The sequence below is a fragment of the Rhinopithecus roxellana genome, chromosome 11 (genome assembly GCF_007565055.1).
Source record: "Rhinopithecus roxellana isolate Shanxi Qingling chromosome 11, ASM756505v1, whole genome shotgun sequence".
Classification (NCBI taxonomy): Eukaryota; Metazoa; Chordata; class Mammalia; order Primates; family Cercopithecidae; genus Rhinopithecus; species Rhinopithecus roxellana.
In genome coordinates, this window is record NC_044559.1 from 9,221,289 (window position 1) to 9,241,536 (window position 20,248).

At 36.5% G+C, this 20,248-nt stretch overlaps 1 protein-coding gene across 7 annotated transcripts in view; it reads right to left on the reverse strand.

Moving 5' to 3' along the window:
* NRG3 (neuregulin 3) overlaps window positions 1-20,248 on the reverse strand; it is a 1,117,203-nt gene that overhangs the window by 109,298 nt on the left and 987,657 nt on the right. For 5 of the 7 annotated variants that reach the window (XM_030941425.1, XM_030941423.1, XM_030941429.1 and 2 more), the window contains one exon: window positions 12,921-12,947. In XM_030941425.1, coding sequence (XP_030797285.1) covers window positions 12,921-12,947 — 27 coding nt within the window. The remainder of the gene's footprint in view (window positions 1-12,920; window positions 12,948-20,248) is intronic. The other 2 variants (XM_030941427.1, XM_030941426.1) reach the window with 1 other exon arrangement.

A 20,248-nucleotide genomic window follows, 5' to 3' on the forward strand; every position in this document is an offset into this window, starting at 1 on the left:
CTAATGTCCACAGGGTTGCTTAAAGGGCTAGCATTTGGTGAATATTTGAAGTAAAATCCCAAGCTTGTTCCATTAGCTAGGATTCTGCGATCAGTGCCTTCAGGCAAACTCTGCACACAGCTACTGACAGAGTAAGCTGTTTAAGAAAATCTCATCACTTTCCTGCTTGAAACCTCAGAAGGTTTTCTTCTGCAACAAGATAAGATTACACTTATTTCAAAGGGCAGACAGGATGGTCATAATCTGCTCTGGCCCCTTCACCAACTACATCAAGTTTATCCAGTTCTGGGACTCCTTGCCATTTCCCAAATGTGCTCTTCCATCTCTTATTTCCCTCTTCCTTTTCCCTCTCTCTCATGTTTCCTTCCTCCAGCTACCAACTGTAGAAACATTATTTTTTATTCTTTCACTTAAAAATGGCCTGAACTATTCTGATGTATGTGGGTGCTCCTTCCTCTGTCTCCCTTTACCCCAGGATTTACCTTAACCGTAGCTCTAGCATATATGCTCCTTTAGACAAATAGTTCAAAAAAGGTTGCCTACAATAGATTTCTCTCTGAGATTCACAGATGAATAGAATACACCTAAGACTTTGTGAAAAAATGCAGTAGAGGTGCAGAACCTAATGTTTTCTACATGTATGTGAGCTCAAATTCTATTTATGTTCATGTGTGTCAAACATATATTAACATCCTGTATATGTCTGGGACATCTTCATCTGACCTTTTGTAAAACAAAACAAAACTTCAATTTAAGTCCTTTTTGCAAGAATTGCAATAATTGGTTTAAAAGTCTGTCCCATGTGGCTGGATGCCGTGGCTCACGCCTGTAATCCCAGCACTTTGGGAGGCTAAGGCAGGTGGATCACCTGAGATCAGGAGTTCAAGACCAGCCTAACCGACATGGTGAAACTGTCTCCTCTAAAAATAAAAATAAATAAAAATAAATAAAAAATAAAAAAAAAAAAATAGCCAGGCATGGTGGCAGGCACCTGTAATCCCAGCTGCTCAGGAGGCTGAGGCAGGAGAATTGCTTGAACTCAGGAGGCAGAGGTTGTAGTAAGCCAAGATTGCACCATTGCACTCCAGCCTGGGCAACAAGAGAGAAATTCAGCCTCAAAAAAAAAAAAAAAAAAGAAAGAAAAAGTGTGTCTCATGCACTGAACTGTGAACTTCTTGAGAGTCTGTCTCGCTTGACTTATTGTAGCTGGCCCAGTACAAGGCCTGAGCTCTCACAGGAACTCAACACATTCTGACTGACTGAACCATCATGAGCTCACAAAGCAGACAGACTCTGCTTATTGAAAAGAACCTGTATCATCTTCATTTTGCTGCATCTGCAGATGTTCCATCATTGTCCTTTCTTCCCCGTCCTATTCCACTGACTTATCCTAGCTCCTGAAGCAATGGTAAGGCAGAACTGGACATAAAAAAACAATTTTTTAACCTCTCTGATAACTCAGAATTACTTTCTTTCTTTCTTTCTTTTTTTCTTGGCAGAGTTTCAATTTTTTTGCCCAGGCTGGAAGGCAGTGGCACAATCTTGGCTCAATGCAACCTCTGCTTCCAGGGTTCAAGAGATTCTCCTGCCTCAGCGTCCCAAGTAGCTGGGATTACAGGCACGCACCACCACACCTGACTAATTTTGTATTTTTACTAGAGACGGGGTTTCACCATGTTGGTCAGGGTGGTCTTGAACTCATGACCTCAAGCGATCCACCTGCCTTGGCCTCCCAACTACTGGGATTACAGGCGTGAGCCACCATGCCTGACTCTCTCTGAGATTTACTTTCTAATGGAAATCTGAACATCATTGTTGCTCATTATTTCCCTTTATTTTAACACATTCCACATTTTCAGAACCTACTACCAACTCATGTGCAGTTGAGATATTTGGCATGTGTAAGTAATCAACTTGATACTGATTAAAAGATCAGATTATTCTGAGTCTGATTTGATAAGTCCAATGTCCAATCCTTTTTGTTAGACCTGCTCTCTGACAAAGAAGCGTTCACTTTTTACAAGAAGTTCAATAATTTGGTAAATGTTCAAGCTATGCCCTTATTTCCGTTCATAAAAATGTTTCCCTAGAAGAAACTAGAAGCTCTGCTCATGGCTGGTCTTGATCCTTCAGCTAGAATTCATTGCTCCAAATCTACTTATCACTGTATAATTACTACATAATTAATGTTTCACCATATTACATAAGAAATTCATGAAAGTCTGCCCAAGATTTTGCTAACATCCATATATTCACACCTACATAGAAACTTCCAATCTAGTTATTTAACAACTTTAAGGAAAATATCATACTATTAATCTAGCAAAGATGTATTGGTCTTAGATTAGCCTTCAGTGAACAGCACTGCTTTTTCCAATAGTTTAATACTTTCCTCAGTGTCTACCAATCAAATTTGATTAGCTGATGTTAAAATCTTGTCCAAAAACATCTTTACAGAAATACTCATGTTCTTCTTTGTAGAAATCATGATTAATAGACCTGCATACTTCTTCAATACATCTTTTGGTTATATCATTTTCAAAGATCACTGAACACTATTAATCTTACCTGAAAATCATCTCAGAATTGAATTTATTTGACTTAGTTGTCGTGATTTTGTGTAAACACTTTTACTTCTCCCAGTAGGAGGTACCAATATGGGCTAATGACTACTCTTAATAATTAAGCCAAAATATTATCCTTACATGTATGGCTTGGTAGTCTTTGGAACATCCATGTCAAATAAAGATAACTTTGTTAAAACAAAACACTTGGAGGGCTTGTGATTAACAGTGCATGTACTGAGGCCTATGTTAAAATAAACAAACAAACAAAAAATCAAAGTGTAAAGGGAGAGAGTGGGCCCGGCACATTGGCTCACGCCTGTAATCCTACCACTTTGAGAGACCAAAGCAGGAGAATCTCTTGAGCCCAGGAGTTTGATACCAGCCTTGGCAACATAGAGAAGCCCCATCTCTACAAAAAAAGAAAGAAAAAAAAAAAATTAGCCGCACATGGTGACACATGCCTCTGGTCCCAGCTACACAGAAGGATAAAGTGGGAGGAAGACTTGAGCCTGGGAGGTCAAGACTACAATGAGCCACGATTACACCACTCCACTCCAGCCTGGGTGACAGAGCAAGATCCTGCCTTGAAAAATAAAAAATAGAGAGAGGTCATATTCCTTAAAATAAAATAAGTGAGAAAACAATATTGTGTAAGTATTAAATACTTCTTCAACAGAATCTTTAGGAACCAGTGGAGAGATGGTTCAAATCACTATTTCATTTGGCAAATGTTTTCTATCAGAGGAGATAGATGAGTAAGGTCTTTATACCCCAATGGCATACACAGTAGAACCACCCAACTGACTTCTCTCAACACAGTCTGTACTCACCACAAAATCTTCAATACAATACAACGTCTGTAGATTATCCTATATGAAAGAACACAATGACCAGCTAAGTGGTCCTTTTTATACTGTTGGCAGTTATAATTCTGAATATATAGCTATAAAGAAGATCTGGTTCATATTTCATTTGCTTGTAGCTTGGATAATTGTGAGTTACTAGCCAAGATCCTTATGACATGAAGAGATTCAGAAAACATCACCTTCAAAAAACTAAGGACTAGTCACAGAACTGCTTTGCCATTTGAAACATTGCCAGAGTATAACCTCTTTGAGGAACCATGGAGCCCTCTTGCCCATCCGTTAGTCACCTAAATAATTCAAGAGCTCTGGAGAAAGAAAGAATTCAACTCCTATCTGCTACTTTCCTGCTCTTTAGAAAGATATTTCAGCTAATTAGTAGTCAGGTTTTGTCATTTATAAGATAAAGATATAAATAGTTACTACTCCCTGCACTTATTTTGAGAGCTTAAAGAATCATGTAACTTTTGTTTTTCCATCATATCTGATTTCTCATATAGTTTAACATGGCAAAGGGCACACTAGCAAAACTAAACTCTTTTAATGGCACTCCTCCACAAACACACATCTATGCATATATATCCATAAATTACCATTTTATTCTACACAAATATAATATATTCAAATGAATGAAAACGCTTTTTTTTTTTTTTTTTTTTTTTTAACAAATAAGTCTACTTCAGAGACTCCAACTTAGGAAAAAAGAATCCTCAGTTCTATCTCTAATGCCAATTCACAAACTAGAACAGAAATATGAATTCATTTGATTGACATATGAGCCTGTTAGATTTAAAGGGAAACACCAATTCATTTACAATATGCAGGGTAGCTCTAAGAAAAAAAAAAAAAAAAAACACTTCCTATCATCTAAACAGGATCATAAACTGGTCACTTCTTAGGATATTATCCCCAGTGCTCACTAAAATGCACTAAAGCCTATTTTCTTTACACAAGGGGATGAAAGAATACCCAATATATGATCAAGTTTGAAGTAATATTCTATCAATTCTAAACCTATAAATATATTTTATATCACAGACTTTGAGTATAACACATTTCTATGCCGTCCATATGGAAAACACTGTTTCTTTTCTTTTTTAACTTAAAAAATACAAAGATTATCTTAGAATGACATTTTATGATTTTAATTAAGAATCTCATTTTTCTATGTTCTATACATCTTTTGATTAAAAAAACTTACACCAGAATTTGCTCAAACAATACTTTCCCTAAATATATTATGCTATCCTAAAAACAATGTCAAATCATCAACAAAACATTTAACTGACAGCATTCATTTCGTTTAACAGATGAGAATGAAGGAAATTTGCATGAAAGATCTTCCACATAATCTTCAACTCTCCTTGTCCCTTGCTAGTACATTTTCAAATGGGATTGCACCTGCTTTCATATAAACATCTTTGATGCTTGGAACATCAAATGCATCAAGGCATTGTTAGAAAAATAACTACTTAACAAATAGCTCAAAAGGACATAAGGAGATATGTTTCATGATTGGGCATCTCACACAGTAGCTAGATATTTGTTAGATAAGAAATCCTTCCAAAATGCACCTTCCAAAATGGCCAGTCTGACATGCCCTTTGGTCAGCTGCCTAAACTAAATGCTTGGTTGTTTCTCACATCACTCAATGAATATTTGGGCTTATGAGGAAGCCTGTCAATTCTGTCTCTTGATCTATTCAAACTGTTAAGGAAATTTCAAACATCTGACCGTAAAAATCTCTATTTTCCCTCATGCATGCATGAATGAATGAGGCTAAGACATGAATTTAAGATATACATTTCTTGTTACTGATTTTCTATCAACTCACTTTATTTCAAAAACTTCACAAACACAATTCTGCTTCTGTGTGCATTTCCAAATTTCTGCTCTAATTATGTCAGTGAACTTCATTTTTTAAGTGACACCATATTCCAAATCAGTATTTGCTGTTGAAATTTCCATGGTAACAATCCCAGGAGCATCATTAAGAAAAACTCATGAATATAAGTGAAAAATCCTGTTGAATGTTGACAGTTTTATAGACATTAGGTTTGGCATGACTTCCTCAATAGGATAATCACTCCTTAAAATTAATAGATCAATTCAAAAACCTTTTTGGTTACTTGTTTTTCCTGGAGTTGATATCCTCTTTCCAGTCCTAAAGTGGTGAGTCTCAGAAGCTGATAGATACAGGAAGAAGGACTGAAATAGCAAATCTCACTTTAATTTGGGAGCAATATGGGGCCAGTATAGATTTGCACTACGGCATTTCTCAGTATAGCTTATCCACTTTGGCTGATACTCAGCTTAAGTGTCTCCTCTCCTAGAAAGCTGTTTCTGAACTTTCCAAGTCCATTCAATTGCTTTCTTTTTTTTTTTCATATCATATCTTGTCTAAACCTTTTTTAGTGCACTTATTATAACACCTTACTTACGTGTAGCTTTCTCTTTTTAGTTTTAGAAGTTTTGGACATCTAGGAATATGAATTATATATCTGCATATCCAATATCTTATACATCTGGCATATAGTAAATGTGACAAATGTGTGTCAATTAAATATAGGATTCTTGCAGCATATGACTTGGAGTTTCCTGCTATAAAATAGGAATTTGTTAAACTCTATGAAGTATTGTGGTTTTGAGACTGATCAGTAAGCTCACAAATAGAGCTGGTCATTGAGAGTATAAAGATTTGGGAAGAAGAGATGTGTGCTTCAGATCATCACCTCCTTGTGACCCTGTGTTCCTCAAGAATAAGTGAAATTCATATTGCTCAAAGCAAGAATAACAAAAGTAAGAGAAAAAATGTGTTATGTATCTAATTAAAATATAACAACTGGACAACACAAGCAAGTGACATTTATCCATTTATCTCAGGTACGCAAAGTTGGGTCAATATTAAAAATCAATTAATGTAATCCGTCACATCAAGAGACTAAAAAACATCACATGATCATATCAATAGATTTAAAGAAAGTATTTGACAAAATCCAACACTCATTTACGGTAAAAACTCTCAGTAAACTAGAAATAGAGGTGGACTTTTTCAACTTGACAAAGAATATCTACAAAATATCTATACCTAATATAATTTTTAATGATAAGAAACTTGTAGCTTTCTCATTAAGATTATGAACAAGGCAAAGTTGCCCCTTTTCATTGTTCTTTTTCAACATCATACTGGAAGTTGTAGTGAATTAAATAAGATAAGAAAAGGAAACAAAAGGTACACAGATTGGAAAGGGAAGAAGTAAAACTGTCTTTGCAGATGACTTGATTGCTTAGGTAAAAAAGAATTTAAAAATTAAAAATATTCCTATAACAAATAAATGATTATATCACTGCAACAGGATACAAGGTTAACATATAAAGTCAATAATTTTCCTACATACAAGTAATAAACAAATACGATACAAAATTAAAAACACAACAGCATTTACATTAGCATGCCCCAAAATGAAATATCTAGGAATAAGTCTAGCAAAATAAAAGAAGTATACAAATAAAATGATAAAACGCTAATGAAAGACTTAAAAAATAAAACCTAAGTAAGTGAAGAGATATTCCATGTTCATGAATAGGAATACTCAACATTGCCAAGATGTCAGCTCTTTTCAACTTCATTTATCGATTTAATGCGATTCCAATAAAAATCCTAGGAAGTTATATTGCGTATCTTGATAAACTGATTCTAAAATTTATAGGGAGAGGCAGTAGATCCAGAAAAGTCAACACAACATTAAAAGACAAAGTTGAAAGACTGACCCCACTTTGCTTCAATACTTACTATGAAGCTATAGTAATCAAAACAGTACGGTATTGGCAAAAAAAAAAAAAAAAAAGACAAACAGTTTAATGGAACAGAATAGAGAACCCAGAATAGATACACATTAATATAGTCAGCTGATCTTTGACAAAAGAGAAAAGACAGTACAATGGAGAAAAGATAAACTTTTCAACAAATAATGCTAGAAGAACTTGACATCCACATCCAATAAAACATGAACCTAGACACAGATCTTACACTATTCACAAAAAATTATCTCAAAATAAACCACAGACCTAAATGTAAAATGCAAAACTATAACACTCCTAGCAGATCACATATGAGAGTATTTAGATAAACTAGATTTGGCAATTGCTTTTTGGATACAGTGTTAAAGGCACAATACATGAAAGGAAGATTTTATAATCTGGACTTTATTAAAATTGAAAAATTCTGCTTTGCAAAGCTTATTGTCAAGAGAATAAAGGGAAAAGCCACAGAATGACAGAAAATATTTGCAAAAGATATATCTGATAAAGGATCATTTTTCAAAATATACAAATAATTCTTAACAATAAGAAAACCACTGATTAAAAAATGGGCCAAAGACCTTGACAGACACCTCCCTAAAGAAAATATGCAGATGGCAAAGAAGCATGTGAAAAATTACTGCACATTAAGTGTCATTAGTGAAGTCCAAACTGAAACAGTGAGTTAACATTACATACCTATTGAAATGGCGCAAATCCAGAACACTGTCAGCACCAAATGATGGAGACCATGTGGAGCAATGAGAACTCTCATTCATTGTTGATGGGAATACAAAACGGTATAGCCACCTTGGAATACAGTTTGGCAGTTTCTAAGAAAACTAAACATACCCTTCCCATATGACCCAGCAACCATGCTTTTTGGTGTTTACACCAACAAGTTGAAAATGTATTTCTATACAAAAGCCTGCACAAAGATGCTTACAACAATTATATCCATAATTCTGAAAAGTTGGAAATGACTAAGATGTCCTTCAAAATGTGACAATGTAATATTATTTAGCTTTAGAAAGAAATGGGCTATCAAGCAATGAAAACACACGAGAAAATTACTAAGTGAAATAGGCCAGTACAAAAGGTATTATTTCAAATATATGACAGTCTAGAAAAGTTAAAACTATGACAATAGTAAAAAGACCAGCGGGGCTGGGCGCGGTGGCTCACATCTGTAATCCCAGCACTTTTGGGAGGCCGAGGCAGGTGGATCACGAGGTCAGGAGATCAAAACCATCCTGGCTAACACAGTGAAACCCTGTCTTTACTAAAAATACAAAAAATTAGCCGGGCATGGTGGTGGGCACCTGTAGTACTGGCTACTCGGGAGGCTGAGGCAGGAGAATGGCATGAACCCAGGCATCGCTTGCAGTCAGCCTAGATAGAGCCATTGCACTCCAGCCTGGGGGACAGAGCGAAACTCCGTCTCAAAAAATAAAAAATAAAAAATAAAAAATAAAATAAAATAAAATAAAAAATTTAAAAAATAAAAATAAATAATACCAGTGGTTGGGGAAAGGGAAGGTCGACTAGAAAGAACACAAATGATTTTTAGGGCAGTAAACCTACTCTGTATAATAATATAACAATGGATACATATCATTATACGTTTGTCTGAATCTATAAAAAATATAGCATCAAGAATGAACCATAATGTAAACTGTGGACTTTGAATGATAATGATGAGTCAATGTAGCTTTAGGTTTGTCAGTTGTAACAAATGTACCCTATTGTGGGAGATCCTGATTATGGAGGTAGCTGTGCATATTTGAAGACAGAGGATACATAAGAAATCTCTGCTATTTGCTCTCAATTTTGCTATGAACTTAAAACTGTGAAAATCAAGTTTATTAAATAAATTGACACACACACACAAATAGAACTAGCATTGATTAATTGGTGACACAACAATAAACTGACATTATTAAATTTACATATAGACTATGCCTACATTTCTGCTTCCAGCTGAATTTATACCTAGAGATGCCATATTCCTTGGGATGATGGCACTTTCAATGGAAGATATTTTATCCATATGGATTCTATAATCATAAATTAAATCTAGTCGGGCGTTGTGGCTCATGCCTGTAATCCCAGCACTTTGGGAGACTGAGGAGGGCAGATGACTTCAGGTCAGGAGTTACAGAACAGTCTGCCCAACATGGTGAAACCTGTTTCTACTAAAACTACAAAAATTAGTTGAGGGTGGTGTCAGGCGCCTGTAATCCCAGCTACTTGGGAGGCTGAGGCAGAAGAATCTCTTGAACCTCAGGAGGCGGGGGTTGCAAAGAGCCAAGATTGTGCCACTGCACTCCAGCCTGGGCAATAGAGTGAGAATCCATCATTCTCAGCAAAGTAACCATCTCAAAACTAACCACCTCAAAAAATAAAAATAAACAAGTTAAATCTGAGAATATTGTTTTCAAAGCAACAAACAGAATTTTACATATTCAATTAGAACAATCTGTGGGGGTGACTTATTGAGGTCAGTGAAAACAGTATATTCACTAAATTTATAAAGCTATTCACTATTGCAAACAATCCTTTTTTAGCTGCCATTATCTATATGCATACCGGCCACTCCCTTGAGCCCTGAGTTGTTCCCCAACCCCTTCCCTCCAAGAAAATCTCTACCGCTGGAGTCAAATAGTCACCCACTGAGAATTCATTTCCCATAGGGTCTTATAGCTATGATTCGAATCTATCTTTTGCAAAACTCACTATTACCTTAGTCTTGTGGTTCATGTAGATGAACTATACAACAATCTACTATTTTTTTCCTGTGTCAGTAGCTACATTTCTTTAAATGAGTTCTAAAACAGAACTCTTAATATATAGATTGCATCTACAGCAAATTGTAACTCTATAAATTACCAGTGCCACTGGCAGTCCTCAGACACAATAGGAAGCATAACAGGATGGAGACTGGTCCATTTCTTTCAACACTAATTAACATTTGCATGGCAATTTTAGTTTGCTACAGCCATGGCTACACTGGGGATCTGGAGCTACCCCAGTCCCACTACCAACCACGCAGTGTTTCCTGCATTTGAGGGCATTCTGCTGAACGACTTACAAAGCCTCACTGAGCCTGCAATCACCACAGACTAGTGGGGCAAATTTCTCTTGGACAAGAGGCCCAGGGCCCATTTTATTCAAAATGATTACTGATGCTCACACCTCCATGCTATGAATCCCTGCCATCATTAGTGAATGAGGAGGGCACAAGTTGTGTGCCCTTCTCAACAACATATCCTTACTGAAAAAATATGCCCATAATTTTCCATAATTTGTGGCCCATGACTCAGCTATCTACTCCTCTTCCACCAGTTAAACTCTGCACTTGGCTCAGTGAAATTGCTCATCCACATCCAGCAACACACGCTCTGCATTCTCAATCTCTTCTTTGACTCTTTCTTTTTTTTCTCCTATTTTAACTAAAACCTGAATCTTTCCTGAAAAGTCTCATTTTCCTCTACCTGTCTCAAGAGCTGTTTTTATTTTCTCACTTTCAGCATTGGGAATCTGTCCTTCTGGCTTCTAATGTACATTTTCTCTGGTCTATTATGAAAATATTCTGTTCCTTTAAAGTTTATGCCATTCACACAGTGGCAGAGATTTCTAAAAATGCATTTCCTCTATTCTCTCAGGCTCCATTTCCCAGACTCTTTTACAGTAAAATGAGGTCATGTGATTTAGCTCTAGCTAATAGAATATTAATCAAAAAGTGATATGAGTTCTTGTAGATCAGTCTTTTAAGAATTGGGTATGCATTGGCTCTGTTCTGTTTCCCAATCTGCTTGCTAGATGCAGATAACAAAGAAACCTGTATAATAATGAAACCATAAGATGGAAGAAGCCTGGATCTCAAATTCATTACTTGGAAAAAGCTAGTCATTTGCTACCTTAAACAGGAAATACATCTACCTTGGACAAGAAAAAGTAGTATCAGGAAACTGCGACTGTCTTTGAGCCATTATAATAACGTGGGCTCTATTTTTTGATGTAGTTGGCATTACCCTTAACTATACTCTTCCTTGTCATCTACTAAATTCCAGTATAGTTCATCTTATTAATGGGAAACTTTAGCATAAAACAAACATTTTTTTCCTCTCTATCCCAACCGTAGCATTATCATGAGTAACTGGAATATCCATTAGACAACTTATCCAAAACTATGCCCTCTCAGGTCCTTGACCTCTACTATCAAATTATTCCCCCCTCAACCTCAGTTTGGTTATTTACACTCATAGGAGTGCTTTGAATATTGTCATCTCCTATAACTCCTCCATCTTCAAAATCAAAATCAACCAATCTGCCATATAAAATCAACCAATCTGCCATATGACTATAATCTCTCCATCACACCAGCTTGTTCAAGTGCTCTCATGATGACTATTAATTGATTTCATTGAGACGGTCATCCTTCTTTCACTTCCTTCCACAACTATCTCACATTCCATTGTGCTTCATTTGAATAACATGCTAAATTTCATTGGTTTTCTGAGTTTTCATCACATCTATCCAACAAAACCACAAGCCTGCAGGAATTGAGCTCTCTGCCTTTTCTATGGTGTAATAACCAGAGAATGGAGCAATAATGAGTAATACCATACAACTGGGAACGCCAATTCCAGTATAAAGATGTTCCACAAATTTCTAATTAACTCTCAACACTTCCAACAATACCACCACCAACTTAACATATATCTGTCAAATATGTCAAAATCCCAAATCAACACTTTTATAAGTATTTGCTGAATGAATGGGTGAATGGATAAATTAATACAAGTAAGTATATAATTATTATCACAATAAGCATTCATGTATAAAGCAAGTATTCATATCCACATCATATAAGAGAAAAAATCTGAATTTAACAGAATCCAAGGAAGCAGATGAACTTTGATTCAAATTTAGATCTTCTCAATTTCCCTAACTCTAAATCCTGAGTGTCTTTCCATCCATATACTACGATGCATATTGAACCTTATGAAATGTTCTTTCTTCATTTAATGTATAACCATAGACTCAGAGAATTAGGTCTAATTTTGAATGCAATTGTCTTTGGCTATAAAAATAATGCCCACGGAAGGCATTATAATGCTTTAAAACATACACCATTCACTGCAAATACTTTAAAGGAAACATTTTAATTTTGTGAATAAAAATATTTAATAGCCCACACTCCAAATTAAAATTGACACCAAAATGTATCCAAAGGAATCATCTCACAAAAGAAAGGGGACTTAGAAAAAAAATTAAGAATTGACACATAAAAACCATTGATTTTTATCCTTTATTGAGTGTTTGCCATGTTGCAGACATTATGCTAAGCAATTTATATGTGCAGGAAAATAGAACCTATTATTATCCCTATTTTACAGATATGAAAATTGAGAATTAGAGGAAATAATCAAAGCCAGGAACCAAATACAACTTCTGTATTATTCCAGACACTGCATTAAACATTAAATTGCCTTTCCAATAAGTAGTTAATTATTTCATTTTGAGCCATTACTTAGTGAAAACTCGACAAGAGTATTTTTTTTCCTACTAATAGCATCTGATAATGAGACATTTTAATTATAATCAGATAGAGAAGGAAAGCACTATGTACATTATATAGCTTAGCATTTCAAGGATATTAAACGAGAAAATTGTTTAGTCTTACCCATGAATTCAATCCCCAAGTGGTCTGCTACACCAAAGTCAGCATGGAAGAAAGGGGAAGAGAAAAAGAGAAAAAGGTTAGAAAAACTCTACACATGAAAATCAGTGCTTATAACACTAACCCTCCAAGGCAAGGAATGTGCCTCAATTTTAACCCCTATGTTTGCTTAGGAAAGATACATTACAGATCACCAAGAGTAGAGTTGCTATGAACACTGCTGGGTATTTCCCCAAATCCTCTGAGCTATAGCTTAGATTTTAGATGAACTAATATTGCATAAATTATGAAGAATGCTAAGTATACATTTAGCGAAGAAAGAAAAGAAAAATTGTTATATACCATGAACATCTGGCACCAATATTCTTTTCAGAACCCATAATATTTTATGTGCAATAACTATTTGTTCATCATGAATTTATTTGAACCTCCTTAATAAAATAAAAGTGAATAAGCAAGGAACTTCTGCATGACAGGCCCTAATCAGGTGTACTTTACCTCCACAAAAAAGCAATGATATTGGACTTTTTTCTCTCTCTCTTTCACTTTTTAGAGGAGAAAACTGTGCTTCAGTGAGATTAAAACTCTTACATAGGTTACAAAATCTGACACAGTTCCAGGGCACAAATTTGGTTGATCTGACCGTTAAGCCCCATGACTATTTGAATTAACAGCCCATCCTACCAAACACAAATGGCAGCTGTGTCCATGTCTGTTCTACGTGCATATAGAATGCAGACCATCTTGACCAGCTAACATCTGCCTGATCAGCAGAGCAATCAACTGTACTGGGCTGGGCCCCAGCATTCAACCTCAGATGTTCCTCTATTTAAATGGTTCTGTTTTAATCATTCAGTTATTCACTCGTTCACTTTTACAATTCATTGCATTCATTAATAATTTTTTTCTGTTGCCATAATATTTGTCTGAAGTGAGAATAAGGGAAAAATCTATGGCTGCCATTGTAATTGTTTCCAAGACTAATTGCTGAGCATCCTTTTATGAATTCTTTATTTAGTAAATAAACTTTTCCTTTTAGAAAATATGCATCTAGTTACCTTGATTTCAAAGCCTTTTGTGTTTGTAAATAGGTCATTTTAAAAGTTTATTTAGAATATATTATATATATATATATATATATATATATATATATATATATACACACACACACACACACAGCACGAAATTTATCATTAAAACCATGTTTAAACTCAATGTAATTAATTATTAGTTTGGTGCAAAAGTAATTGCAGTTTTTGCCATTACTTTTGTTAACCTGATACATTGACAATGCTGTACAACCACCACCACTTTTTTTCCAAATTCTTCCATCACCCCAGTCAGAAACTCTTTGACCCATAATCCATAATTCCTCATTCATCCCTCCTCCCAGCCCTTGGTAACTTCTAATCTACTTTCTATCGCTATCAATTTACCTTATGAAGTGTTCACATTTACTTATATAAAGAAAGATGGTGACAATGTTTCTAAAAAGTAGATGCATTCGTTTTTTCCCCCGGCATTTCTTGACTGCTTACTCTGTGGTCATCATACACATGGTGATAGATATCAGGCACACTTTCATGTAAAGAAAGGATTCTTGTTCTCAAGTAGCTCAGAAATGAATGAAAGACAATGGAGAAAAAGCTATGGTCATTCTTTCTCATAAGTGCTACAATGGAAAAGCAGAAAATGTGCACTGGATGAAGAGGCCATGGACCCATAAACTTGCTGCTAGGAGGGAGAGAATGTGCAATACAAAGAATAAAGTTTGTACAACCCCATCAAAGAGTGGGCGAAGGTTATGAATAGACACTTCTCAAAAGAAGACATTTATGTGGCCAAAAAACATATGAGAAGAAGCTCATCATCACTGGTCATTAGAGAAACTCAAATCAAAACCACAATGAGATACCATCTCATGCCAGTTAGGATGGCGATCATTAAAAAGTCAAGAAACAACAGATGCCGGAGAGGATGTGGAGAAATAGGAACACTTTTACACTGTTGTTGGGAGTGTAATTAGTTCAACCATTGTAGAAGGCAGTGTGGCGATTCCTCAGGGATCTAGAACCAGAAATACCATTTAACTCAGCAATCCTATTATTGGGTATATACCCAAAGGATTATAAATCATTCTGCTATAAAGATACATGCACAGGTATGTTAATTTCAGCACTATTTACAATAGCAAAGACTTGGAATCAACCCAAATGCCAATCAATGATAGACTAGATAAAGAAAATGTGGCACATATACACCATAGAATATTATGCAGTCATAAAAAAGAATGAGTTCATATCCTTTGTAGGGACATGGATGAAACTGGACTCCATCATTCTCAGCAAACTAACACAGGAACAGAAAACTGAACACCACATGTTCTCACTCATAAGTGGGAGTTGAACAATGAAAACACATGAACACAGGGAGGGGAACATCACAAACTGGGGCCTGCTGGGGGTAAAGGGCAAAGGGAGGGAGAGCATTAGGACAAATACATAATACATGCGGGACTTAAAACCTACATGACAGGTTGATAGGTGCACCAAACCACAATTGCACATGTATACCTATGTAACAAACCTGCACGTACTGCACATGTATCCCAGAACTTAAAGTAAAATAAAATAAAATAAAAAAGAAGGAGTTTGTAGAAAAGTTGGCAAGACTATTGTCGGTACTTGTTCAGGTCGTTGACTTCTCTGCACAAAAGGTTTTGAGAGCGAATCCCAAGTAAGAGTAGACAAAGAAGTTTATATCAAAGCGAAAGTATTGCAAAATGAGGTGCAACAAACTTCTTTGTCTACTCTTACTTGGGATTCGCGCTCAAACTCTGATAGGGAGAGTGGGCTGCTCAAAGAGAGAGATAGCCCCTAGTGTCTTGAAGGGAATTTCCTTTATGGAAACTGTACAGATATATTCATAAAATACTGGTGAGGTCAAGTATGTAAATGTGGATCTGTGGTTAGTACATACACTCAGGATCTACATGCTCTAACACATATCACATGTATCATTAGCATATAAAATCTCCCTCTAATGGTGTGTTTTTTGATATTAAAATGAGAAGTATATTACTATAAGCTAAACCTTGAGTCTAGCTACCCGTGTGGGACACTGGAGGAGTCTCTCCCCATCTCCCAATGCCCAGCAGGCAGAAATTTGTAGCTAATAGCTTCTTTTGCTTTTGGTGCTGATTGATTGGAGACTGGGGAAGTTACATTAGGAATAAGGGACTTTTGTTCTCTTTTCCAAGCCCATACTGAGTATCAGGAACTTGGAACCATCTGGCAGTCTGTTGGTATTTGGTAGGAGTGCTTATCTTGCAAAACAATTAGGTGCTGATACATGACAGTGGAAGGGGAAAGAGACAGCTATAAAAGTGGCCTGTTGGGCTTTACACACAGGACAAGTAAGTGTGGGTCCTAACCTTACTTATCCTGCCTCAAGATCATGTTTTCATTCTTATGCAAATAGGAAGCTTCATGACTGTAGTACCTTGGACATTGCAAAGAGACTAGAGTTGTGGCATTTAAAATAAGGATTACCTATCATTATACTAAAAATAATATTTTTTAAAAGGCTGGGAATAAAAGCTAAACTTTTTCATATAGAGAGAAGAGGAGGTTGCAGGAAGGAAACCAGGAGAGGCAAGTGTATAGAAATCAGGTCAGGGAGCAGAGGACCTGAAATAGTGGACCACAGGCGTTCCATGACATGAGTGGGCAGTTAGAAAGCCTTTAGATTCAGCCTGTTTGAACAAGAACTTTCCGGTGGAGCTGAGATGGCTCAGAATTGGCTGCCTATCATCTGTTTTGCTGGCAGATGTAACCCAGACATGGCCTTTCTTCCTTCTTCCATGACCTTCAGTGCTCTGCCTCCAGATGTTACAAGGGATATGGAGCATCGGGCTTTGTGACTCTGTAGATTGTGCTAGGAAATGAGTGGCATGTTGGATTAATGGAGGGCCAATCTGAATGCTTTGAAACCTCAGTACATTCATGACCAGTAGCAGAGACAGAAATCAGAATTTGGAAATTTTTCAAACACCAAATAGGATAAGTAGAAATCATCTTAAGGGAAAGAAAATCTGTTCTCTCTTAGCATAACAGAGAAGTTATCCAATTATTAGAGTTGTTAACTTTCAGAAATACTCTCAAGCAAGATGGCATTTATATTTTTGTATTTTAATGGGATATTATTAATTTTTTAATAATAGCTTATTCATGGAAACTGACACCACTGAACATACAAATAAAAAGTTAACTCTAATGTAAACTACCTTTCTCTTTCTCTCACTTTCTTTCTCATGCATATACACACACAGACACACACACACACATGCTTCCATTGTTTTATTAAAATGTTAAACACTGTGATCATTATTGCAGGGTTTAAGACAGGATTTGGTTCATATGGAAGAATCAATGAAAATCCATGAAGAACAGATGACAAAAAAGCAATTAATTTTGTCATTTGAGTCATACACAGATCATAAACCACACTATTTCTCATAACCCTTCACTGGCTATTTCTCAAAGCAAACAGTGTGCCCAGGGATATTTATGCCTGCAGGAAAACATCAAGTGAGACAGGGGAAGATTAATTAATTAATAGTTTATTCGTTCACTCAGCAAACTATGTGTCAAGTACTGCACAGATATTAGGGTGAACGAAGAGGCACATAACTTAAGCAAGAACAGTTTGATTTTATCTATGACATACATATACTTGAACATATAACTTCCTTCCTTTGAACACTTCAAAACTTTTATTTGTAAAATTAGCATCTGATTTGGAACACTCCCACCTTTGGAGTATACAGTAGTGGGTAACATTTACTGAGCACCTACTGTGTACCAGGAACTGCTTCAAATATTATCTCACAGCAATTTATAAGATTGTTATAATGCTCATTTTACAGGTAAGAAACGGAAGCACAGAGAGGGGAACTTTCTCTAAACCAGCTTGCCCGTAAGTGCTGGGAACATGATGGAGCCTAGGCCAGCTTGGCTTTTAGCTACCATTTATACTCAAAGTTTACTTATCCCCTTCCTATGAAGAAAAAGCTAATTTTTACAAAATTATCAGGTAATGAGATCTTCAGGGAGGAATTATTTAATCCACTTAAGAGAACAAGTTGTTTTCAAGTATCCTCAGGCAGAGTAGAAGCACCACTTACTTACTTTCTCACCCCTAGTTTATTGATGAAGTGCCAAATATAAGCTAGGTAGCGGGGCAGACAAAGGAAGACAACTGTTATCTGTCTCCAAGGAGTCCAACTGGGAAATCATTAATACTTCTTCATTGGTTACCAGGGAATTTCTTCACAATGAGGCTAGCCTAGTTGAAGTTACTTGCTTGCACATACAGCAAGCAATATATAAAATGTTGAGTCTGAAAATATGCCCAACAGTGAACCAAATGATCTTACAACTGGCAACATACTTAATAAATGCCAGCAGCTCTGCTGCAGAGCTGAAACATTCTTCAGATTTGAGGACTAGGTATCCGCCTAGTGAGACAAAATGAATGTTTTTTTTTTTTTTTTTAAACACCAAAAATTCCTGGAAAACACTTGGAAATTTGAAGCCCACATTTTTTAATTAACAAAAATTATATAAATTTATGGTGTACAACCAGATATTTTTAAATACCTATACATTGTGGAATGGCTAAATCAGGTTAATTAACATGTGCACTCACATACTTATCTTTATGTGGTGAGAACATTTAAAATGTACTCTGTTAGCAAGTACATTGTTATTAACTATAGTTGCCGCATTGTACAATATTTCTCTTGAACGTTTTCTTCTTATCTAACCACTCACTGAAATTTAAGGCCCGGGTGTTTCTAAAGTATTCACAATTCTGTGTGACTGAACAATTCAAAACCTCTTGTTTATATGCTGACACAAAAGAGGCTGCCCCCAGGTGGGCAGGCTGCAACAGGGCAAGCGAAAACATCGTTGACTTGATTCCAATCTCAGGATGCCACCTTCAGCTTGTTACCCGGCCTATGAACAGGAACTCACTGCAATGCAGCCCTGGGACAAAGCAACCCAATGTGGGTTTCAGCATCAGCCCTGTGCTAAAAGTAACTGAGCGAGGTGATTCTGATCATACAAGAGTCCCAAATGTGATCATTTAAACCCTGGTCTATGGGATATGGAAAAGCAAGTTCCAGGAAAATATTAATCTGTGTTTTAAAAAGTTAGACTACTGGCTGGGTGTGGTGGCTCACACCTGTGATCCCAGCACTTTGGGAGGCCAAGGCGGGCAGATCACAAGGTCAGGAGATTGAGACCATCCTGGCTAACACAGTGAAACCCCGTCTCTACTGAAAATACAAAAAATTAGCCGGGCATGGTGGCGGGCGCCTGTAGTCCCAGCTACTAGGGAGGCTGAGGCAGGAGAATGGCGTGAACCCGGGAGGCGGAGCTTGCAGTGAGTGGAGATGGTGCCACTGCACTCCAGCCTGGGCGACAGAGGGAGACTCTGTCTCAAAAAAAAAAAAAAAAAAAAAAAAAAAAAAAAAAAAAAAAAAGAAAGAAAGAAAGAAAGAAGAAAGAAAGAAAGAAAGAAAGAAAGAAAGAAAGAAAGAAAGAAAGAAAGAAAGAAAGAAAGAAAGAAAGAAAGAAAGGAAAAACCAAAACAAACAAACAAAAAAAAATTAGGCTACTGCCTTGAAGTTAAATGGGCTTCTCTGCTGCAAGAATCCCCCAATTCCCTCCTAGGTGTGTGGAGAGTCTACGGGCAGTAGTTCAGTGACAGCATTTCCAACTTGATGAAAGCAGTCACGTTGTGATGGAGCGCCCAGTGGAACTAGTGATATAAGGTACCTGCTCTGGGAAATACTTGCCATAGGAGTGTGAAGCAAACCACCCACTCAGTTACAAAACGTGTCAGTCATAAATGCTTTATCTTAATAATGGAACTGAAATCTGTCACTCTGTAGATTCCACCCACAGATCCCTGTCAAGTAACTTTTTCACTGGTGACACTCTAGGTAGAGGTAGTCCATTGCAACTGAGAAGACTAAATAGGTTTGGTGAGGAAGGCGAGTTGGGTCTTGAACATTTGCTAACCATAACACCTGAGCTCATCATGTTCTAGTAGTTTCTAAAATCACTGTAAAGAAATGTAATTGTCTCAGGTATCAACAGAGGGTCTGTGTATTCTTCTTGCTCTGAGATGAGAGTATGGACAAGATGCTGAGATGTCCTATGTTGAGACATTGCCCTGCATGTCCCAGTTTATTACAGCAAAACAGGCAAGCTAGGAAAGGCTGGAATAGACTTTAAGATTTCTGATTAGGAGGGGAGAAA